The sequence below is a fragment of the Rana temporaria genome, chromosome 3 (genome assembly GCF_905171775.1).
Source record: "Rana temporaria chromosome 3, aRanTem1.1, whole genome shotgun sequence".
Classification (NCBI taxonomy): Eukaryota; Metazoa; Chordata; class Amphibia; order Anura; family Ranidae; genus Rana; species Rana temporaria.
Genome location: NC_053491.1, coordinates 99,910,959 through 99,935,853, shown reverse-complemented (window position 1 = coordinate 99,935,853; position 24,895 = coordinate 99,910,959). Strand labels below are relative to the sequence as shown.

At 43.2% G+C, this 24,895-nt stretch overlaps 1 protein-coding gene across 1 annotated transcript in view; it reads left to right on the top strand.

Annotated features, from left to right (window-relative positions):
• The window catches only part of ACSBG1 (acyl-CoA synthetase bubblegum family member 1), a 96,322-nt gene extending 72,400 nt beyond the window's left edge, over positions 1 to 23,922 (top strand). Inside the window, exons 10-15 of the mRNA XM_040343089.1 lie at positions 3,879 to 4,060; positions 12,276 to 12,509; positions 18,783 to 19,000; positions 20,996 to 21,135; positions 21,207 to 21,453; positions 22,840 to 23,922. Coding sequence (XP_040199023.1) covers positions 3,879 to 4,060; positions 12,276 to 12,509; positions 18,783 to 19,000; positions 20,996 to 21,135; positions 21,207 to 21,453; positions 22,840 to 22,916 — 1,098 coding nt within the window. The 3' untranslated portion in view covers positions 22,917 to 23,922. The remainder of the gene's footprint in view (positions 1 to 3,878; positions 4,061 to 12,275; positions 12,510 to 18,782; positions 19,001 to 20,995; positions 21,136 to 21,206; positions 21,454 to 22,839) is intronic.
• Positions 23,923 to 24,895: the final 973 nt, after the last annotated feature.

Below are 24,895 nucleotides of genomic sequence, written 5' to 3'. Positions count from 1 at the left end.
CCACATCACCTGCCACAAGTTGCAGATTGTCCCTTTCATGTCACTTGCCACAAGTTGCGGATTGTCACTTACTACATCACCTGCCACACATTGTGGATTGCCACTTGCCACGTCACCTGCCACAAGTTGCGGATTGTCACTTGCCACGTCACCTGCCACATGTTGCGGATTGTCACTTGCCATGTGACCTGCCACTTGTTGCTGATTGTCACTTGCCACGTCACCTGCCACATGTTGCGGATTGTCACTTGCCATGTCACCTGCCACTTGTTGCTGATTGTCACTTGCCACAATTTGCGGAATGTCACTTGCCTGCCACCAGATGCAGATTGTCACTTGCCACCTCACCTGCCACACCTTGCGGATTGTCACTTGCTAAGGTGGTGTTTTGCTTGTCAGAGTCAGGTAGCAGAGAGATGATGTAATCTCCCTGCTGCCTGCACAGTGAGGGCGAAAATTACTGCCGGTATGCAAGGCGGGCACGGGGCGGTGAGAGATGATGTCATCTCTCTGCTCCCCCGGCCGCTGGCTTGTTGATTGGCCAGCCACCCACACACCCACAGAGCCGACCAGCTGACCGCCCACTCTCTGACTCTCACTCACTGCTGAACCGCCTGCTCAGACTCTCTGGTGCCAAATTCCGCAACTAAAACTAATTTCTCTCGGGAGTGGCAATTTCCCTGCGTCCGCCTATTGAACACGGCCAAATTACAGTACCTATAAATCTCCATAGGCAACGCTTTTAAAGTCTTTACAGTTACCAGTTTAGAGTTACACAGGAGGTCTGGTGCTAGAATGATTGCTCTCACTATGTTTGCGGCGATACCTTACATGTGTGGTGCTATTGGCATTTATTTATTTTTCCTTTTGTCATTTTTTCAACTTTTTTTTTTTGATCAACTATATTGCTGTTAAAATGGCATTACAAAGGCATGAACAACATCCCTTGTAATAGCATGGGCCGTGACAGTTCCTCTTTTATGGAGAGATCTGGGGTCTATTAGACATCAAATCTGTCCTCTGGCCTCCAATGGAGCCAATCAGTCTGATCGGTAATGGCCAGGTAACCAAAGAGCCAGAACAGGAAGTGACTAAACCCTCGCTCCTTGTTTCTGACGTCACAAGGTAAGAGGAATAAGATCAGTTCCTCTCACTGTGTGCCTAGAGCTGGATGCCACCAGTTGCATCCTTACTGGGTTGCCCACTCACACAGGAGAGCCTGGTGAAGGCGGCGGTGGGAGGGGGTATATATATATGTGTGTATATGTATGTGTGTGTGTATATATAATATATATATATATATATATATATATATATATATATACCCAAAAGGTGTCCCAAAGTCGGACTGCATTGCATTGCCGGTTTGAAATCATGCGAGTTCAGATGAACTCGCACAATTTCAAACCGGCAATGCAGTCTGACTTTGGGGGAAGATTTGTCTATTCAAATTGCCCCCGAAGTCGGCAAAAGTAGTACAGGAACTTCTTTTGGGAATTGGTGCGGCGCTGCAAAGTCGATGACACACTGATTCGGACAGTGCTATTGCCGGCTATAGCCGCTGATTTGGTATGCGATTTGACATGTCAAATCGCATGCCAAATCGGCCCAATGTGAATGCAGGACGCCTTTTGGGTACAAGAACTGTCCTTCTCTCACACAATCTCTGACACCATCACTTTGCCCCTTTTACACTAGAGGCGCTTTTCAGCCCTTTTCAGGCGTTTTAGAACTAAAAATAGTGCCTGAAAAGTGCTAGTAGGGTGCTTTTAACCCCCGCTAGCGGCCGCGGAAGGGTTAAAACCGGCCGCAAAGCGCTGCCCCTTTGATTTCAATGGTCAAGGGAACTTTAGGAGCGGTGTCCTGCTAGCAGCATCTTTGAGGCGCTGTAAGGAGTGGCAGTGCACCGCTCCAGTGTGAAAGCCCTCTGGCTTTCACATTGGAGTGAAAGGAACGGCTCTTTCAGGGCGCTTTGCAGGTGCTAGTTTTAGCGGTATAGTGCCTGCAAAGTAACCCAGTGTGAAAGGGGTACAAGAGCATTGCTGGTTGGTTTGGAGAGTTTCGTAACCTGTAACAACCAGATTTCATGATTCTGCACTTAGGCTTCTTTCACACTGGGGTGCTTTGAGGGCGCTAAAGAGCTAAAAATAGCGCCTGCAAAGCGCCCTGAAAAAGCGTCTCCCAGGGCTTTCACACTGTAGCGGTGTGCTGGAAGCACGCTCAAAAAAGTCCTGCCAGCTGCATCTTTTGAGGCGCTGTAGGAGCGGTGTATCCACCGCTCCTAAAGCGCTCCTGCCCATTGGCGGTTTTAACCCTTTTTTGGCTGATAGCGGTGGTTAAAAGTGCCCCGCTAGCGGCCGAATAACGCCACAAAAAGGACAGTAAAGCGCCGCTAATAACAGCGGCGTTTTACCGCCGACAGCGCACCGATCCAGTGTGATAGTAGCAAGTTCTGATTGGCAGCTGTGGAGAAATACCTCCTGCTAGTAAATATATATATAATTTCATTGATATCATGAGACTGGCAGACTTTATCAGCTTCTTCTTGCTAGTGATCCAACTAGCAAGAAGAAGCTGATGAAGTCTGAAAGTCTCATGATATCAATGAAATTAAATATATATTTACTAGCAGGAGGTATTTCTCCACAGCTGCCAATCAGATTTCAGGGTCGTTTAGGCATTTTTATTTAACTGCTTATTAAAAACATTGACAGGCAAGCTATTAAAAAAAAAAAAAAAAAACATTGGCAGGCTGCCATACTGTGTCACTTACCTTTCTAGACGTCGAGCTCCCTTTAAGACACCAGGCCTCCTCCAGCAGATCCTCCCCCTTCACAGTCACATGACCGGCCTGACGTATTGAAGCCCTTCTTGCTCCTTCCTTCTAAGCCTAGAACAGAAGGCTGGCCGGCGGCCGTGGAGGCGGCTGTGGAGCCTGCCGTGGTGAGCGGCGCAGCCATGCCAGCACAGGGAGAAGCCCAGACGCTGCCTCAGAGTGTGGGGGGGGACCCGGCCGGACACCTGCCTAATAGAAATGCGGCCGTCTCCGCGGAAATCGGCCGCGAATTCGGCCGCGATTTTAGCGCAGAGAGGCCGGCCAAGCAGCTGAGCATGGGGACATGTTAACTGTCGGCCTGGCTGCCGAGGCCCACCGGGCATATGCCCGGTGTGCCCTATGGCCAGTCCGGGCCTGTGCTATTCCATCCGGTTTGCGTTTAGTTGGACCATCATTTTATTTTTCAACAGGACAATGACCCCAAACACACCTCCAGGCTGTGTAAGGGCTATTTGACCAAGAAGGAGAGTGATGGGGTGCTGCGCCAGGTGACTACCTCTTGAAGCTCATCAAGAGAATGCCAAGAGTGTGCCAAGCAGTAATCAAAGCAAAAGGTGGCTACTTTGAAGAACCTAGAATATGAAATATATTTTCAGTAGTTTCACACTTTTTTGTTATGTATAATTCCACATGTGTTAATTCATAGTTTTGACGCCTTCAGTGTGAATCTACAATTTTCATAGTCATGAAAATAAAGAAAACTCTTTGAATGAGAAGGTGTGTCCAAACTTTTGGTCTGTACTGTATATATATATATATATATATATATATATATATATATATATATATATATATATATATATATATATATATAATCTCCTACTACGGTAATTAACATAGCTTTAACACAAGATTAAAGACAAACACCAGGGGAAAATAAATATTTTAGCCATCTGATGTTCAAATCTCATTGGATTGTCACATTTTTAAAAAAAATATCCGTATCCTGGTGTGCAAGCTTTGTGAATTGAGCCTACATATATGTAAAAATAGATGAAAGATAAGACAACTTTTCTCTTCAAATCTGTGGTATAAATTGCAGGGAACACTGGTGGATACACTGAGAGAGACACAACCTACCTCACACATGGGGGTCCCAAGAGTATGGGAAAAGATTATGGAACGTATTAAAGAGGTGTCAGCGCAAGCAAGTACATTGAAGAGAAAAATGCTGTCATGGGCCATGTCGGTGAACCTGGAAAGGAACCTGAGTCCACCAAGGAAGTATGTATTATAATTCAGCCACTCCCTTTACATACAAACACCTGCTATTGTGAAGCAAGTGTCTTTTTTATTAGTTTATTAGTATAATCTGCCTTGTTCGAACTGTCAGCAGAGTTTGGAATAATGAATGTAATAATGATTGTAAAGTCTTGTTTTTTTTTTATTTTTTTATTTTTTTTTTTAGAAATAACAAAGATGTTTACTTACCTGCTCTGTTGCAGTGGATTTGCACAGAGCAGCCCTGATCCTTCTCTTTTTGGGTCCCTCTTTGGCGCTCCTGGCCCCTCCCTCCTGCTGAGTGCACTCACAGTAAGCAGCTAGCTATGGAAGCACCCGAGCCAAGTTACAGCTCTGTGTAGCCATTTAAACACAGAGTCGTAGTCCGGCTCTTTTCTCTTCTTATTGGCTGACTGACTTTGATTGATGTGGATTGTCCCTTACCATGAAGCCTGCCACTAAATGCAGCTTTTCACTTGCCACGTCACCTGCCACCAGATGCAGCTGGTCACTTCACCTGCCGCTATATGCGGATTGTTCCTTGCCACATCACCTGCCACCAGATGCAGCTGGTCACTTCACCTGCCACTATATGTGGATTGTCCCTTGCCACTTCACCTGCCACAAGATGTGGATTGTCACTTGCCACATCATCTGCCACCAGATGCAAGCTGTCACAACACCTGCCACCAGATGCAGCTTGTCACTTGCCATGTCACCAGCCACCAGATTCGCATTGTCACTTACTGTGTCACCTGCCACTAGATGTGTATTGTCCCTTGCCACGTCACCTGCCAATAGATGCAGCTTGTCACTTGCCACGTCACCTGCGAATAGATGCAGCTTGTCACTTGCCACGTCACCTGTCACCAGATGCACCTTGTCACTTACCACGTCCCCTGCCACCAGATGCAAGCTGTCACAACACCTACCACCAGATGCAGCTTGTCACTTGCCATGTCACCTGCCACCAGATGCAGCTTGTCACTTACTGTGTCACCTGCCACTAGATGTGTATTGTCCCTTGCCACATCACCTGCCAATAGATGCAGCTTGTCACCTGCCACCAGATGCAGATTGTCACTTGCTGTGTCACCTGCCACCAGATGCAGCACATGTGCATTGACTGGGTCCTAGAGAGAGGGCGGGCAGTGAGAGATGATGTAATCTCTCTGCTGCCTGCAGCTGCACAGTGAGGGTGAAACAGCAGTGATGCAGGGCGGGTGGTCAGAGATAATATCATCTCTCTGTTCTCTCGTCAGCCTGCCGGCTCTCTCATGCTGCGCGCCAGTAGAAATGTGCACATTGAAATATTTTATTTCGGAATTTCGTTTTCGTCCGAAAAATACATTTATTTAGTTACTCTCGAAATGAATTTTCATTTATTTTGTTTAGTTAAAAAATGCATTAGTCCGAAAATCTGAATTAATTAGGGTTGAATCTGTCACTGAAGGCTTATGGTGTCTGTCGAATGTTCTAAGAAGATTCAACGAAGCAGCTAAATTGTACAACACCGCAATCGTACATTTCTGGTCGAATGTTCTGCCTACAAGCTATAGTAGAATTTTAATGTTGTATGATACTAGTAATAATTATATTTATAAATTATTATTACTAGTCAACCAACATTAAAATTATTCTATAGCCTATGGGCCGAACATTTGACCGGAAATGTACGATTGCGGCATTGTACAGTTTAGCTGCTTGTCGAGTCTTCTTAGAACTTTCGACAGACACCATAAGCCTTCAATGACAGATTCGACATTTGTATGTTTTTTGCTGCTTCGTCGAATCTTCGTTGTTCATGTCGAATGATCTACCCCAACACTATCTCTATAATGTCAAATCTTTTCTCTCTATGTCGAATCTTTCCTCTCTATGTAGAATAATCTTGGACTAATAGAGTTAGGTTAGGCACATTCGACCGCAGATTCGAAAGACACAGATTGCTATTGTCAGCGTCATGTCGAATCTCCTATCTATATCAAACTGTTGCAGCAACAAAAATGAAAATAAAGCATTTTTTTAAGTCGGATCTTTCGGATTTCGGATTCTGCGCGTTTGTTTTCGTTTGTTAAAACGATAACGAAAATACCCAAAATTCAGACGAGAATGCATTCGGACTAAAACGAATGCACATGTCTAACCGCCAGCTGGCTGGCTCCCCTGTTCTGCCAGCCAGCTCTCTCCTGCTGCCATGATGCCTGCTGTCTCGCGGCACCCCTTAAATCAGTGACTTCCCCCTACCATAGAGACCCCCCCCATTGAATCAGAGACCCCCCTATACCAGTGCTTCCCTTAGAGACCCATAAAACTAAAAATGCAGCGCACCCTCCCCCCATAATTATGTTAATTCATGTGTGGAAAATAATTGTGAATGATGGTGGAAACCCCCAAAGGGTAATCTAAATATTAAAACACTCCAATCCTATTCAAACATATATAGTATACTGTGAAATCTTGATATGAATAATACTGTATGAATAGTGGTGGAAACCACCAATCCATTCCAAAAAGTCTTGTGCCAATATTCAACTTATCCAACTCAAAAGGACTTTATTAGTTGGATATCAGCACAGCACATATTAGCACAGCACATTTTGGATTAGTGGTTCCCACCACTATTGATAACGTATTATGTGTATCGATATGTTTGCATAAGATTGGAGTATATTAATATTTAGATTACTCTTGGCAGTTTCCACCATCATTCACCATCATTCACAATTTCTTTTTCACATACAAGTTAATATAATTGTAGGGGAGGGCTGCATTTTTTCAGTTTTTTTCTTTTTCGACACAAATCAGTGCTAGCAGCAATTTCTTTACTGAGTTCTTCATTATTTTCTTCAATATTTTTAGATCAGAGGCCACTTATATCAGCAATCCCCCCCCCCCCTTAGTTACTAATTAGTCTCTAAGGGGGGTCGCTGATATAAGGGGATTTTAAAAGGCGGCACTGATGGGCAGCACTGATGGGCAGCACTGATAGGCCTGCACTGATGACTACTGATAGGCGGAACTGATGGGCATCAGTGATAAGGGGGGCACTGATATAAGGGGACTGTGAGCTAATGGGGGTCTCTAAGGGGGATTTTGCTGATCACCATTAGATAAGCAGTCAGAACCCCCTCTTAGAGACCCCCATTAGTTTAAAGTCCCCTTATATCAGTGCCCCACCTCCTTAGAGATCTGCAGAGATCAGAGAGACCCCCCTTATATCAGCTCCTGCTGCCCCCTTTAGACATCATTCAGATTGCCTTACCTGGGATTGGATTTTTCCCTGGATTAAGGGCAGCTCATTGAGTGGAGTACAGTGCTGGAAATTGGTCCGACACTAGCTCCATCCCCGGGACAGATTAATTGACTGGATGGATGGGACTAAAAGGATGTTGTATATGGGTAACTGGTGGACAGGAACCCAGGCGCAAGTGTCTAAACCCGAACTATCTGGGTCAATACCAGACGGATGACAACCCTATCTGATAGCTGGTTCCTTTTTACAGTCTCTAAGATGGAGTTTGAGTTCCCAGGATGCAACTGTCTCTCCTCCTTAGACTGAAAAATGATGGATATTTAGATATAATATAATCTACAAAGGTGAACAATTTCTAGATTCTGCAAAAACAATACATTTATGACTGGCTCCATCTTGTGGTCAAATCTGATTTTGCAGATAAACAACTTAATCAAAGCGGCTGTAAACCCCACTTGGGGCCATATTCTCTCTAAATATCCGCCTGCTTCGCTTAGGGCACTTACACTCCGCTGTCCCAACTTACTGGAGCAGGTGTTGTATTCCCCAACCACTTGCTCCATAAGTTGGGACAGCGGAGTGTAAGTGTCCCGGCGTAGCCTGGCGGATCTCCAAGGGGGCGGCTTCTATTCAAATGAAGCGCGCCCCCGATGCAAAAGAACTGGGCATGCGCCGGGCTGCAAAAAGCCCAGTGCGCATGCTCCAGTTCTCGGCGGAAAACGTCAATGACGCCGACGTGTGCGTCATTGACGTAAAGTCGTATTCAAGAACGACTTACGTAAACGACGTATCCGACGAAAAAACACGACGGGGACCCGACGCCATCCGTAACATGGCCTACGCGAGACTTGCGGAAACTTACCCCTCATATAGCAGGGGTAAGTTTCCGCTTACGCAAACGACGTTAGCGACGGTTACGCGACGCGAACTCGTTCGTGAATCGGCGTAGAAGGATCATTTGCATATGCAAATGAATCCTTCACGTAAATGCCATCTAGCGGCGGCCGGCGTCATTGCATTTAAGATCCGCCAGTGTAAGTGACTTACAGATGGCGGATCTTAAGTGTATCTATGCAAAAATGATTCTTAGAATCAGGAGCATAGATACACGGGTCAAAAAAGGTAGTTACGATGGAGTATCGTGAGTTACTCCATCGTAACTTTACTCAGAATATGGCCCTTGGTCATTTTTACCTTCAGGTAAGCCTATAAGGAATAACGTGCACAGTTTAAAGAGGTATTCACCCTTCATGCAGCCAGGGACATCACTGGTGCATGCATTCTGAAGGTCCAGCATACCTTGCTGGAACTTCAGAGCTTCGTACCGGAAACCGAGTGACGTCATTGTGGCTCCGGTCAATCAAATAGCCACAGCGCATGAACCTGGAAGAAAGACGGGGAACATGTCAGCCCTCTCAGCGGTGACATTACAGTGTTGGAGGGCTGCCCCCCACCCGTCACGCTGTCCCCAACTTGTCATACTGCTCTCCTCCTGTCACACTGCCCCCCTCCACACTGCCCCTCCAACTGTCACACTTCCTCCCCATCTGTCATACTGCCCCGCTCCTGTCACACCCCCTGATATCTCACCAAAGCCCCCAATGGGGCTCCTAAAAAATTGTGTAAAATAACAAAAAAACTATTACGAAAAAATAAATAAAATGATAAACAAAAATAAAAAAATTTAATAGCAAAAAAATAAAAACTACTAACCTCATCAACTGCCCTACAGACCACATCCAATGCGTTACTGACCAGCCGGGGTCAGGGGGCTCTTCATGGTTTCTTGCACCAGGGCCCTGAAGGTTCTAGTTATGCTTCTGGTCAGATATTTGTGCACTTTCATAGTTTACAAAATGATGTAATGTACAGCACAGATTACAGAGCACAGCAGTCCGGAGTATGTAGGGTACATCACAGGTTACAGTGTGCAGAAGTTATCAATGTATTCTGTAGAGCACTGAATACAGAGTGTAGTGGTCAAGCTTATGTAATGTACAAAACAAATTAAAGAGTGTAGTGGTATTTATTGCAGAGCACAAGCTACAGAGTATCAGCCAGGAGTATGTAATGTAGAGCCCAGCATACACCGGCGCACGTCCCCGCTATCCCGCTCTCCACAGGTTCCTGGCTCTTGATTGGATAGATTGATAGCAGCCATTGGCTCCCGCTGCTGTCAATCAAATCTAATGACGTGGGCGCAAATGCTGGACTCGGGAGCGCGCCTGCAAGTTAACTCCCTCGGGAGAGCACTTCTCCTAGGGGGGTTATCTGATGCGGGGAGGAGACGCAAGAGCCGCCGAGGGACCCCAGAATCGGACGATCGGGGGCCATAGTGCAAACGAGCTGCACAGTGGAGGTAATTATGATATGTTTGTTAATTTAAAAATACCTCTACACAACAAATGTTTTTTATTAAAACCTGGTCTCCCGTGCCCCTTTGGGAAAAAAAAACAGCTAGCATGAAGCACATATCAATTCCACCACCCTGCCTTTGTTATGAAAAGGCAACTATTTACTGTAACTAATGACACATATTGACACTAATGACAATGCTTGAATCAACACAACTCCTGAAATGACAAATTTTAAACATAGAGATATTTAAGTTATGAAATCCTATGATCATTAGAAGTTATTTAAAGGGATTGTAAAGGTTCATGTTTTTTCACCTTAATGCATTCTATGCATTTGAACTGTGATTTTAATGTATTTGCAGCAGGTTCAAATTACTTGGTTATTTATTTATAAATTTAGAAAAAAAAGCATCTAAAAAAAGTAGAGTAGAACATGCTGTTAAAAAAAATGTAAGAGTGTAATGTAATGCTTCCATAAAGCAATCTTAACACAGCTCTGCAATATACAATTCAATATTCACATATCTATGTGAATGCAAAACTCTACTTCATAATTTTTTCTTTAAAGTTTAAGTTCACCTTTTCACAAAGGCAAACTAACACCCTATACCCTCTCTACCCCTGGTTCACACTGCACACTACACCCTCCCTAACCCCCTGGTTCCTGCTGCACATTTCTCTGTGGGCAATTAGCTGTCACTGCTGGGATTTGACCACTTTGACCAAACAGAATCACTCTGAGCCATCCCGGAAGCCCTAGGGACAGAGAAGCAGAACTCCCATAGCACTGCACCTGCTGCATCAGCAGTGACCGCTAATTGCCCACAGAAGTATGTGCAGCAGGGACCAGGGGTGTAGGGTGTTAGTTTTAAATTTTCTATGAAAGGGGAACTTAACACTTCAAATCCCATATTTGGAATTACAAAATAACTACACTTGCAGTGCCCCTCCTTCCATCCCAAACAGAACCCTAGGGCAGTGGTCATCAACCCTGCCCTACAGGGCCCACTAACAGGCCAGGTTTTATGTATTACCACGGGGAGATGCAGTCTAGAATACTGCAATCACTGAGCAGCAAATGATATCACCTGGGATGTATTTCAGTTATCTTGCAAACCTGGCCTGTTAGTGGGCCCTGTAGGGCAGGGTTGATGACCACTGCCCTAGGGGATGAGACATCAGGTGTAATACCCTTTGTTATGGCAGGCTTCGTCCATCTGCATGACCAGTCCTCCATTGCCAATAACCCTGAACAGTGGAGAACTGCCCACAAGCCAAAACGAAAAAGAGTGCCAGAGCCCTTAATCCTTTATTCCAGGGAGGGGGGAGTTAGAGTTGAGCTTTAGGATGTCATTTGAAACTCAAAGCTCTTGTGCTTTGCTTCCAATCCTTTTCTGGGTTAAATGACGACCAGTGTCAAGTTGCCATTCTGTGATTCCCAGGCTGTTACCTTGTGAGGGTGCATCACCACTTCGACCCTGGATTACCAAACAATAGTGTAGAAAGTGGCATTTATGTGCTGCCAGTGTACTACCCCTTACTCTGAATGATACCCCAATGCGTATATTTAAAAAAAAACACTCAAATTATAGCACACCCCATTGCACAGATGTAAATACTATGGGCCGGATTCAGATACATTGGCGTATCTGTCCGGCCCGCGTAACGTATCTCCGATACGTTACTCCGCTCTAACTTTGGGCGCAAGTTCTTTATTTACAAAGAACTTGCGCCCTTAGTTAGAGCGGCGTAGCGTATGTGTTGCGGCGTAAGGCCGCGTAATTCAAATGGGGATGTAGGGGGCGTGTTTTATTTAAATTTCCCTTGACCCCACGTTTTTTACGTTTTACTTGTACGGCGCATGCGCCGTCCGTAAAATCTCCCAGTGTGCATTGCTCTAAATGACGTCGCAAGGACGTCATTGCTTTCGTCGTGACCGTAAATTTCGTCCATCCGTATTCGCGAACGACTTATGCAAACGACGTAAAAATTTCAAAACTCGGCACGGGAACGACGGCCATACTTAACATTGGCTGCGCCTCATAGACCCAGGGGTAACTATACGCTGGAAAAAGCCGAACGCAAATGACGTAATAAAAAAGCGCCGGGCGGTCGTTCGTTTCTGGATCGGCGTAACTCCTCAATTGCATATTCCTCGCGTATACAAACGGAAGCGCCACCTAGCGGCCAGCGTGAGATTGCAGCCTAAGATCCGACGGTGTAAGTCACTTACACCTGTCGGATCTTAGGGAGATCTATGCGGAACCTGATTCTATGAATCGAGCGCATAGATCCGACCGACGGAACTCAGAGATACGACGGCGTATCAGGAGATACACCGTCGTATCTCTATCTGAATCTGGCCCTTCGTGTGCTGTGGTGCTCTGGGTGCAGGAGGGTTTATTTGTGCGCAGAGACGTGTTCAGAGCACATTTAAAATAAGTAGGCTGCCTTAATGCAACAAGCAATATTGCAATGCACAAATAAGTGTGAATGGGCCCTTTGTACTTGATTGAATATATTCCTTATTAATTTGACAAATCGATGTACTTCCCATTGTAATGAGGCTAAAACATTTTAATCAGTTGGGTTCTTGTGTTCTTAGTGGTGAACTGAAGCTGTTTCTCCCAGCTGTGGCTGATTACCTGGTCCTTTCCAAAATTCGCAAGATCCTGGGATTTTCTCATTGCCAGAAACACTTCTCAGGTGCCGCTCCTATCTCTAAGGAAACTCTGGAATTCTTCCTTGGCCTTAATATCACACTTTATGAAGCCTACGGTATGAGTGAGACTTCAGGACCTCACGTCATGTCCAGCCCTTATACTCATCGCTTCCAGTGGTAAGAATACCTTGTATAACTGTTCTTAGCAGTCTTCTACTACACCTTCTATTCTTTATTTTTCACAAGATTTTCAGCCCCAGCACTTAAAGCAGGAACATACAAAACAGCTGGATTTCATCAAGATATATATTCATAAATAAATAATTTTGCATTATAAGTGGAACTCCAGGAATATATAAAAAAAAAATTATTGCAGCTCTGTATTCACTAATCTATAATTAAATGTATTTATTTCTGCAAAAAAAAGAGCTATACTGTTTGCAGTTTCTCATTTTTAGCCTTCAATTCCAAGTCAAAGTGGTTGTAAAGCCACTTTTCTTCTTCCTACAATCCCCTGTGTTATGTTGTGGTACGTGCCCCAGTGTATGTTATTTTGTTATTTATAAAAAAAATGCTGCTTCATACATAATTTCAGAGCACCGTTTAGCGCTCACGTGACGGCCTGCTGCTGTCTTCCCAGATCTGACAGCTACAGCAGGCGGGGCTGAGAATACCTGGCTAACATCAGCCGGGAAGAGGGAAGGAGAGCAGTGGGTGGTCACGTGAGCTCCAAGCGACGCTCTAAAATAAGGTTTGAAGCACCATTTTTTTTTATATAAATAACATACACTGTAATATATCACTGGGGATTATAGGAAGAAAACTGTTTTTTTTTTTTCAGCAGGAGGGGAGTGATCAGCACTGACACAGCTGCCAGGCAGGTAGAAAGGAGAGGGAGCAAGGAGAGACAGCGGATGACGGAGGCATGTAAACTGACCACAGTGTCAGGGCTCAGCAGCCATGATGAACCGTGGTCAGTTTACAGAGGGGAGGGGAGAAACTGGTAGGATCAGCCAGGTATTTTAGGTGATACAAAGGGACAAATTACACAACAGGCACTGTGCTGTATAACATGCTTTAAGGGAAAAGGATCCATTTTTTTTAGGGTCACAGCCACTTTAAGTTTGACATAGTGCCCCAGTATGGCTTTGCATTAGCCTCTAGTAATCTCCTGCTAAACTCACATTGAGAGATGAAAAAAACACAGCAAGCTGTACTGCACTATGAAGCAAAGGAAAAGCAATGTGCGCCAAACTAAGTGTAGAGGGTAAAGCCAGAGGGGAATTTATTCAAAAAACAGCCAAATGAGTACTCCTGTTTCTTATCTTTCCATTTCTTAAAATGTTTTAATTGCCATTATTAAATGTGGATTCTCCACTATTTTAATCAATACTTTGTATGAGCTATGTCTGTTTTTTTCTGCTAACCCCTTTATATTAAACATAGGTCTGTTGTAATACCATGACAAGTAAGCAGAGGTGACACAACAGATTAAACTGCTTAATTACAACAATATAATCATGGCTTCTTCTATAAAATATCTGTCTGGATTTTCACTACTTACTGATTGTTCTTACAATTTAGAAGGATCCATTAGAATAATTTGATTGTACTAAAATATCTAATTGATTTATGTTTTATAACAGCATGCAAAGGGTATTGCACTGTCAGCTCTTCTTGGAGCATATATATCGATCTAAATGATTCACTATTGATTTTAAAGTGCTGTGGAATTTACATGTGCTAAAAAATACATACAATTAATATATGAAAAACCTTTTCCTACAGCTTAATTACTTAACGCACCCTGCATTTACTATATCTGGTCTCCCCACAGTACACAGAACATGGAAATACAATTATTTTATTAAATATAAACTGCTAAATGCCTTTTCTCATCAGCAGTATATAGCAGTCTTCTGACTTCTATCAGTGTTTGGTAAAAGCTTGTAGAAGTTTTCATTCTCCTGTACTGACTGTCCTATGAGGCTGCAGGGCCCCTGTTCCTTTGTCTGGGCAGTAGTGATTGGCCCTGTGCTGATCACATGCACCCCCCCCCCCCGGAAAAAAAAGCAATACACACCAAACTGAGCATGTGCAGAGTGCTTCCAAGACTCTGTACTATTAGGGGATGGATTGGGGACTGTGGAAGAAGGAAAGGATCAGAGAACACAGCCTTTGTACACAATGCAGAGGATTAACCCATTAGGTTCCACATCGAGTATTTACTGTTGGTTTAGTAAATCTTGATTGAAGTATGGCTGATGTTGTGGCTGCCAAGGCCTACCTCTACAATCCTTATAACATCCATCACCTTAAATAATGACACATTTGTTGGATTTAAATGGCCATAGCAGCCCTTTATTAACAACCATAAACATTATTAACTTTTTATTCCATTTCATGCAACAATAAAAAATTCTAGCCTGCCCAGCAACTCAGTCATTCAGGCCCTCCACTTATGCTGGGCATACATTTTATGGCCTTTTCTTTAGGTGGAATATATTTAGAAAGCGGTTGTTGGTTTCTTCTACCAACCTTTTACAATCTTTACTCAGAACCTTTTGAGTCACATCCAGAATAAGAAAGAATGTATCGTTTTCCAAATACAGGGAATGAAACCCACCCTCACACTTTGGTGTCCGTTTATGAAGCAGTGAACAGCGTTGATCCCAAGGATCACCAGTGATCACAGCCCATAAACAGTTTATGAAACAGTGATAATCGGGGGGAGAAGTGTTTGAACTTGTTCTCCTGCAGATTATCTCTACACACAGTGAAGTCTCATAGACTGACACAGAAACGGGCAGTTTATGAAGCTGTGATCTGAGCTCTTCACTGGTGATCTGTGTCAGAATTCACACTCCCTGATTCACCAGCTCAGAGCTGGTGAAGCGGGGAGTGAAGAGAGAATCCCAGGGGTTCTGAGGAGGAAGGAGGAAGATTTTTAACTTCCTTCAGCCCTGGTTCACACTGGGTACGATTTGGAACGATTTAAGATGCGATTTGACATGTCAAATCGCAACTCAAATCCGCGGCAATTGTCGGCAATGGCACTGTCCTAATCAGTGCGACGCCGCATCTGCGATTTCAAAAAGTAGTTCCTGTACTACTTTTTGCGATTTCGGGCCGCGATTTACATTAAATTGCAGCCGAAATCGTGGCGAAATCGCGGCGAAATCGCAGCGAAATCGCAGTAAAATCGCGCATTTTACAGCGATTTTGAATTCGCAGCAGTGTGAACCTAGGCTAAACCTGTGTGAAGTTGGCACCCCATGTTTGTAAAATCTGAATAAAAATATTCCATTCGTTTGTGCTGGTTTGTGCCGCTAAAATGAGCATTTGTGCCGGTTTGGTTTCTGAGATATTAAACATTCAATTTAATGCAAGCCCCGCCCACTTTGCACCCCATGTTGCTGAATTTTTAAAAAAACTGCGCCATTCGTTTGTGCCGCGTTTGTGCTGGTTTGTGCCGCAAAAAGAAACGTTTGTGCCGCTTTGGTTCCGGAGATATTGAGCGGCACAAACGTTTCTTTTTGCGGCACAAACCATCACAAACGCGGAACAAACGAATAGCGCCGTTTTTTAAAAAATTCAGCAACATGGGGTGCAAAGTGGGCGGGGTTACAGAAAATATAACGCTCAATATCTCCGGAACCAAAACGGCACAAACGTTTCTTTTTGCGGCACAAACCAGCACAAACGAATGGCGCAGTTTTTTTTTTAATTCAGCAACATGGGGTGCAAAGTGGGCGGGGCTTGCATTAAATTGAATGTTTAATATCTCAGAAACCAAACCTGCACAAACGCTCGTTTTAGCGGCACAAACGCGGTACAAACGAATGGTATATTTTTATTCAGATTTTACAAACATGGGGTGCCAACTTCACACAGGTCTTCCTTCAACCTCGTTCAGACCCCCCAACACTGTAACCATGTCCCCCTGTAATTTTTATGTGTATACATATATATACATAAATATATATAATGTATACATGTACATATATATATAATGTGTGTGTATATACATGTATATACAATGTGTGTGTGTGTGTATACATATATATATTATGCAAGGGGACTCGTTATTTTAATTACATTAACCACGTGTCTTTCAGTGAACTGAGCGGTGATAATTTATCACTGCTCAATAAACTGACATCTCCGTATTTCTGTGAATTTCTGGTCCGTTCTCCACTGTTTGAAGCGTTGGAAGATCACTTCACTCCTCCAAGGGTGAAGCTATCTTCTCCGCTTCATAAACAGGCACCAGAGGAGAAAAATCTTCACCGTGAATGCCGGAGAAAGAAGCAGTGAATAGATTTCACTGCTTCATAAACGGACACCTTTGACGGTTAAAAAAGTTATTGTGCAGTTATCTGAAGGTTATGAGCTAGCTAGTTCTACCTGCCAAGACCTGGTTTACAAAGACAATGTTTGTGTTTTAGGAACGTAGTTTCCTTGTGTCACTGAGTCAGCAAACTAAACTGGGAATAAAATCCCATCTCTGACTTTTGCCTGAAGGCTTACCCATAGGTAGTGTAAATATCTCCTAAACGTGCACCGTTTAGGAGATATTTACTGTACATGCAGCCGGTGAAGTCAACGCTGCATGCAGTCTGAATGACCGTTCCTTCAGAGTCTTGTGCCGTAAACAACTTCTCCTGTGCGCATGCGCCAATCACACAGCTGGAGTCTGCAGACCCGAAAGGAAGACCAGGTTAAGATGGAAGCGCTGTAACGTAAATGCGCTCGGCGCAAGCCCGCCTAATTCAAATGGGGCGGGCACCATTTAAATTAGGCGCGTTCCCGCGCCGAACGTTTTGCGCATGCTCCGTTAGTAAATTTCCCGACGTGCATTGCGCAAAATTACGGCACTCCAACGTTTTTTTAAATGCGACGTGCGTTACGGCGTTTCGTATTCCCGGACGTCTTACGCAAAAAAAATCGAAATTCGACGCGGGAACGACGGACATACTTTAACATGGCTGATCTAAAGATAAGCCATGTTAAAGCAGGTGTAACTTTGCGACTAGCGACAACATACGGGATTTGCATCCTAAGATCCGACGGTGTAAGTCAATTACACCTGTCGGATCTTATGGCTATGCATAACTGATTCTATGAATCAGTCGCAAAGTTAGGACGGGCGGATCACAGAGATACGACGGCGTATCAGGAGATACGCCGTCGTATCTCTTCTGTGAATCTGGCCCTTAGTTTCCAGGTATGCGATACTAGCACATCTCTTCTGTGAATCTGGCCCTTAGTTTTCAGGTATGCGATACTAGCACATTTTCTTTCAGGTTAGAAAAAAACAAAACACTGAGCGGTTTACTACTGCTTAAATTTTTTTGGACCCCTTTCACACTGGAGGCATTTTCAGGCGTTTTAGCGCTAAAAATAGTGCTTGTAAAGCACCTGAAAAAAGCCTCAGCTGCAATCCCAGTGTGAATGTCTGAGTGCTTTCATACTGGGGTGCTGCACTGGCAAGGCGTCAACAAAAAGTCCTTGTTCTTTGCAGCGCTTTACACCGCTCCTAAAGCGCCCCTGCCCATTGAAATCAATGGGGAGCGCTGCCGAGTCGCTGCAACATACAGATGGTGGACTGTCCGACAAAACATGTCCATCGGACAATTGTTGTCGGAATATCCGATCGTGTGTACGGGCCTTTAGAAACTATTTCAAGAAACTGAAAATACAGAGCAATTAGGTAGTGGATGTGTATGGATTAAATAAAGTGCTAATCAAGTGCTTGTGTCACTTTATTTATCATTACCAGAGTGCCATTATACAGGTTTTGCTTAAAGGGTCACTAAAGGATTTTTTTTTTTTTAGCTAAATAGCTTCCTTTACCTTACTGCAGTCCTGGTTTCGTGTCCTCATTGCTCGTTTTTGCTCTGATGTTGCTGTAATACTACTCTGTTCTGGACACTTCCTGGTTGTCTGGCTCCTTATGAAAAAAGTCATGGGAGAGTTTAGTTTCGTTTTCCTAGCCATGACTCTCTATGGCACTGTCCAGCACAGAGGCATAAAATAACATGCAAAGACTAAACTACTTTCAGTTTCGTTGTTGCATCTAGAGGCACATTATATGATTGATTTCTATCTATTTTTAATCGTTTTTAAAAGGAATCAGTTAACTTTTATGTCTCTATACCCTGTAAACAGTCATTTCAGCAAAAAAAAAATGTTTCCTTTAGTGATCCTTTAAGTGTGTTTGAGAAGATACCTACAGTATATGAAAGACGCAGCTGGAACCTACACAATATTACATACAGTTGTAATAAATACATAACATTGTAATATTCTTGTTTTAGTTCATGTTACTAAGGAAAACAAGTATTTTTATTGGCATGAATGGATGCTTATGTCAGCAGATAGCTAACCTGTTACCCCCTTCTATACAATGCTGGTACTGAACATCTAACAATGAAGTCCTATTCACAGCTGTGGCAAGGTTGTGCCCGGATGTCAAATGAAAATAGTTAACAAAGACCCAGATGGAAATGGAGAAATCTGTTTTTGGGGCCGGACAGTTTTCATGGGATATCTGAACATGGAAGAAAAGACTAGAGAGGTTTTTGATGAGGATGGCTGGTTACATTCTGGAGACATTGGTAAAATGGACACTGATGGCTTTCTGCAGGTGACAAGCAGAATCAAAGGTATCTTTTTTCAAAATGTCTTTATTGATTTTCAATTAAATGTGAATGCTTTCTGTAGAAAGATAAGGCTGTCACTGGCTAGGTCAATGTGTGGCCCTCCAGGGGTTGAAAAAGTGTCATGGCCTGGTAGCAATGTCTAACCCAATTCCTACACCCCCCCCCCTTTTTTTTAGTTACAACGCTCACCCATTTACTAATTTTTCTTTCATTCAGCCACAGACACTTGGGGCCTGATCCACAAAAGGGATACGCCGGCGTATCTACTGATACACCGTCGTATCACTGTTTCTATCTATGGAACTTATCCACAGAATCAGTTTCTCATAGATAGGCAGAAGATCCGGCATGTGTAAGGGACTTACACTGTCGGATCTTAGGATGCAGTACCGCATCCGCCGCTGGGGGCATTTCTCGTCTAAATCCAGCGTCGGGTATGCAAATTAGCACTTACGGAGATCCACGAAGCTTTTACGCTTCGTTTTTTCTCCATAAGTATTAGTTTGCCGTCGTAAAATTAGGGCTGCTTTTACAAAGTGTAAAGTTAGTACACCATGTAAAAGTAGACCCTTCTTTCCCGCGACGCTGTCAAATTTCTTTTTAAAAAAAATTTTTCTCGCAGCATCTTTTTTTTTGCCCGACGCAACTTTTTTTACCCGGCGCGATTCACAAAACTCGGCGTAACGTAAAACAAAGCACGTCGGAAAAATAACGTCGGGAGCATGCGCAGTACGTCCGGCACGGGAGCGCGCCTAATTTAAATGGGACTCACCCCATTAGATTAGGAACGCCTTGCGCCGGACGGATTTAAGTTACACCGCTCAAAATTTCTAGGTAAGTGCTTTGTGGATCGGGCACTTAGGTAGAGATTTTGCGGCGGTGTAACTTAAATGTCAAAAGTTAAGTTACGTAGGGTTTTTGTGGATCAGGCCCTTGATAACTGTTTGTAATAAGGAAAGATCTGATGCTTAATAGTCACACGTCTAATTGTACCCCATCAGTATTTTGACTTGCAGCACATAGGTCTGTATTGGCAGACAGAATCAGCTACCATCCCTATTCTAATCTGAGATATTGTGTTCATTGGTATCCATTACATAGCCAGATTCTAACACAATGGGGTTCTTTGCTGTGCCAACTTTTGGAAAGAGAGCTAATATTGAGGTATGAATTGAGGGTTCAAGTATTTAGTCACACCCTGGTATCTTTTCTTCCCCATACTAAGGCAAACTGAAGCATTGCACATTTGACTTGCTTTTAGTCTGATGCCTGTGTATATGTGCCATAATGCTGCAGAACTATCACTACTCCAAAATGTTGGTTAAAGCGGTATTTAAATCACGTGGCCCTTTCTCTTGAAAAGTTGAACACCTCTGCCTTAGAGTAAATGCAGGTCAAGCTTTTTACAAAATTGGAATCTTTGTATATATGCACATACACAAAATGGTCCCCTTGCACAGCAATACAGTGCTCCCAGAGTTCCTGACACTAATGGAATGTGTCCTGGAAGTGTGTCAAGCACCTTCTGCGATTCGCGCTGGAACTCCGCAATGGTGTCAAAACAGCAACCTTTGAGCTGGATCTTCATCTTCAGGAAGTCCGCAGAAGCTAAATCTATGAAGTAGGGTGGGTGGGGAAGTGATTTAATCTTTCCAGCGAGAAACTCACGTTTGTTCTAACTCGTCCATAATTAAATAGCAGGCATGGCAACGCACGTGGTCAGAATAGCACCAGTTGCATAGCTCCTAATGTACACAGGACGATGTCTTTTGGCACACTGACTTATGAAGGTCAGTGCTCCCTATGACTATGTGTGCAGCCTTGTGCTGCTATCTGTTGGCATGTTACAAAAAACTAGTCCTGAAACTTTTTGAAACCACCTCATATCTATATACATACAAGTCTGACATTATATCCACAAATATTTTAGTATTATAAATGTTATACTAGCAGATAAAGCATATATTTGGCAGAATAAATGTATGTTTTTTCCAACAGAGCTAATCATCACTGCTGGTGGTGAGAATGTACCACCAATCCCTATAGAAGATGCCATTAAAGGAAACATATCTATTGTGAGCAATGCAGTGCTAATTGGCGATAGGAGGAAATTTCTGTCAATGCTTTTTACTCTAAAGGTATTATTTGTTTTTGCAGCTTACTATGGTCTCTTACGATGCATAGTACATCATAATATTCTTCTCTCCAGTGCACAATAGACCCAGAAAGCATGGAGCCAACTGATAATCTGACCCAGGAAGCAATACGATTTTGTAATGATGTTGGCAGTAAGTCCATGACAGTGACTGAGATTGTGGGACAGCAGGACCAGGCTGTATATAGAGCAATTCAGGAGGGTATAGACAAGGTCAACAGTGAAGCAGTTTCAAATGCCCAGCGTATTCAGAAATGGACAGTCTTACCCAAGGATTTTTCAATATTAGGAGGAGAAATGGGTAAGTAAAAACACATTATACTGTCTTACACTGGGCAATAAAATCTTTTTTTTTTGGGACACAGGAAGACTCACTCTTGAGTATACTGCCACCTATTAGGGGACTTTAGTTTTGTAGCAAAGCAGTACTTAGATCATGATAAAAAACATACAGGGATGGGACCTGTATCCCTTACTAAAATCCAAGAAAAGATTTTACAGCAAGTACAAATCCTATTTTCCTTCTCGCCTATTGAGGGACATAGGACAGCCAAAAAGTACAACTAAGGGGTGGGTGGGCAGCCAGCAAACTAAACAGACCCAAAAAACTAAACTGCCTGAAGGACCCACACTGAAGCTGGCATCAGATGAGTTTGCACCTCCACCTGGTAGAACAAAAAACGTGCAGAGATCAAGTGTTAGGCCCCTTTCACACTGATGCAGGATGGCCGCTAGCGGTGCGGTATTAACCCCCGCTAATGGCCGAAAAAGGGTTAATACCGCCCGCAATGCAGAGGCCTATTGATGGCGGTATTACCACGGTTTCCCATTGTTTTCAATGGGAAGGAGCGGTAAACACACCGCTCCAAAGATGCTGCTTGCAGGAGATTTTTTTCTCCCGCCAGCGCATCGCCTCAATGTGAAAGCCCTCGGGAACAGAAAGTGAGGAGAAATCTCTTGAATGGGGACAGAGACCACGATAAAAATCTAAACGGTTATAACCTTTCCCCACCCTAATAAAAACTAGAAAGCATTATTTGGCCTGGAGCTTCGCTTTGATAAACCCATAGGTTTGGCCATACTTCTCGGAAAGACCTGTCCATCAAGTGGAATTGGCTTGTGCTCCTTCCCTTGGTTTATTTTTTCATTATTGCAATATTTACTAAGCAACACAATTTGCCATTTAAGCCTCGTACACACGATCGGACTTCCAGCGGACTTTTCCGTGGATTTTGGTCTGAAGGCCGTTGGCCATGAACTTGTTCTGCATACACACGGCACAACATTTTCGGCCAACATTCACCAAACCACATGGTTTTCCAGCTCTTTACCGACACCTCTTGGGCAACTTCTGCTATTGATGTCTGAGGTTTAGTATTGGTCACGAGCACGCATAGCATTGGTCCCAGACATAACAGATTTATTGTCAGACAGTTGGTGAGCATGAAGAGCCAACATTTCTTGTCGTTAATTCAGCCAACAATTGTCTGATGAAGCATACACACGGTCGGATTATCCGGCACAACACGTCCATCAGACGTGTAAGGCCATGCAATTGGTATCGTTTATACAAGGCTTTATCCTGTTTGTATAAAGACAAATGAACTACTGGCTTTTTATGGGAATTAAATCACACAGCATAATATTCAGGTGTCTGATGACATTTTCTTTTCTTTTTTTTTTTTAGGGCCAACATTGAAAATAAAACGGCATGTCATTCTGGAAAAGTACAAAGATGTAATAGAAACATTTTACTCAGGATAAAACAAAATATGTATCACTACCACCAATCGGAATTAGTCAGTCCTTTATATGTTCAGGTCTGGAGAAAAGTATCCATGGTCTGACTCAAAGTTCAATTATTAGTGAGATTCCGAAGGTATTATTATTGTTAGGTGGAAATGTGTTAGAACAAAACCCTTCTCCAAAATGTCCACAGCAGTAAATGTTCCCTGTTACATAGACTGTAGCATATACAATCCTTCTACACTGTATTTTACCTAACAACTTTGTGACTACAGACGGGAACATGGTTCTGACTCAGGAATCACTATCCTTTGTGTATATTCTTGGAGCAATCACTGATGAAATCCAATGTGCCTTACAACTATGAAATTTCTATTTTTCTAAAAAAAAAAAATTTTTTTTTTACCTGTTTAATATTTGTACTAAACATTAAAGGACTTTCTCCCTTCTGTTTTAAGCTACAAGTACCTACATACTCGGCTACTAAATGCTGGTACTTTTAGTCCATACGTGTTGTACTTGTATATACCAAATCTCTAGCAGGATAGCTACCTTTTTAGTATTCATTTTCTGTGCAAGCAAAACATCTGGTTGCCATTTAATCCTTTTTTCCCCCCAATACACCCTATTAAACGTAATATGACATAAACCAATACCTCAAGTTAAACAAAACTACTCCTTGCTGCAGTGAAATTTGGATAGTGTGATATTCCATCACTCCCGGTTTCTTATGTCATTATACAGGAAGAGCGCCTTCCTTGGAATTCTAATGGTGCCAATAAAATGAATAAGCCAACCAAAGGTTTTATCAATTTAAAAAGATATTTGTAGTTGGATTTGCCAAAAACAATCGTTCACAGATCCAAATGATCATTTAGTACAACTGATTTATAGAAGATGCAACTTTTTCACCGAAACATTCCTAATATCAAATAATCATATCTATGGTCAGCATTATTGAGTTTAGTTGCATTTTCCAAATAATCACAGCCGTTTTCATTAAATGCTTTATGTGAACAGTTTACAAGCATCTTATTTGCTATATTGCACCAAATGTGTTTAATGGTTCAAGGTGTTCAATATCAGTCGTTGGAATGTTCAATTGTTATCTAAATCAAAAAACAAAAATGTAATATAATGCAGCCGGCAGATACTTAAGGGTCCGTTCACATGGGGTGGACTCCACCTGCAATCCACTTGCTCAAGAAGGGGATCTGTCAGCTGATCCCGGCTAAGCAGGGGGGGTGCAGAGCGGACATGTACACAGCCAACTCTCCTCTATGAGCAGTTGGAAGTGAATGGACCGCCTGTTCATTTACACCCAACTGCCAATCCGATCTGATTGATGGAAGGGGAACAGATCCCCATCCGTCTGTTTTTAACAGATTGGATCAGATGTAGGAAGGTGTAAGTGGACACATCTGTTTACACCCACCACTCCACAGATGAGAATGGAGATTCCAAACGGGTCCGTCTGAAAAACAGACAGGAAGACCTGCTTAGAACATTTGTGTGAAAGGGGCCTAAAAGTGATGGCTACATTTGTTGTTTGTGTCATTTTTCCTTTAACTGCAAACAAGCAGGCACTTTATTACAGAAGAGACAGGGATTGAAAAAAAAAACCTCCTATCCTTTACAGCCAAAGAAGCTGTCATCTTAGCTTCTATACAATCTGCAGTTGCCATGGTACTGCATATGTTATCAGCTATGACACCACCAGCCATTTAACCACTTGCCTACTGGGCACTTTTAGACAATTTCTTTCACCGCTCCAGGTGAGTCTCGTAGATCATCAAGGGTAGTTTGAACCACCAGGGTGCCGGCAATGCTGATTGTAGCAAAAACGAAAAGAACTCTGGACAGCCGCACTCCAAAATGACTTAAAATAAAGTTGGTCTTTTAATGTAAAAAGTACATACAGGCACTGCAAACAACAGATACAGATTGGCCGACGCGTTTCACGCTGCAATTCAGCGCTTAGTCATGCTCACGCTTAA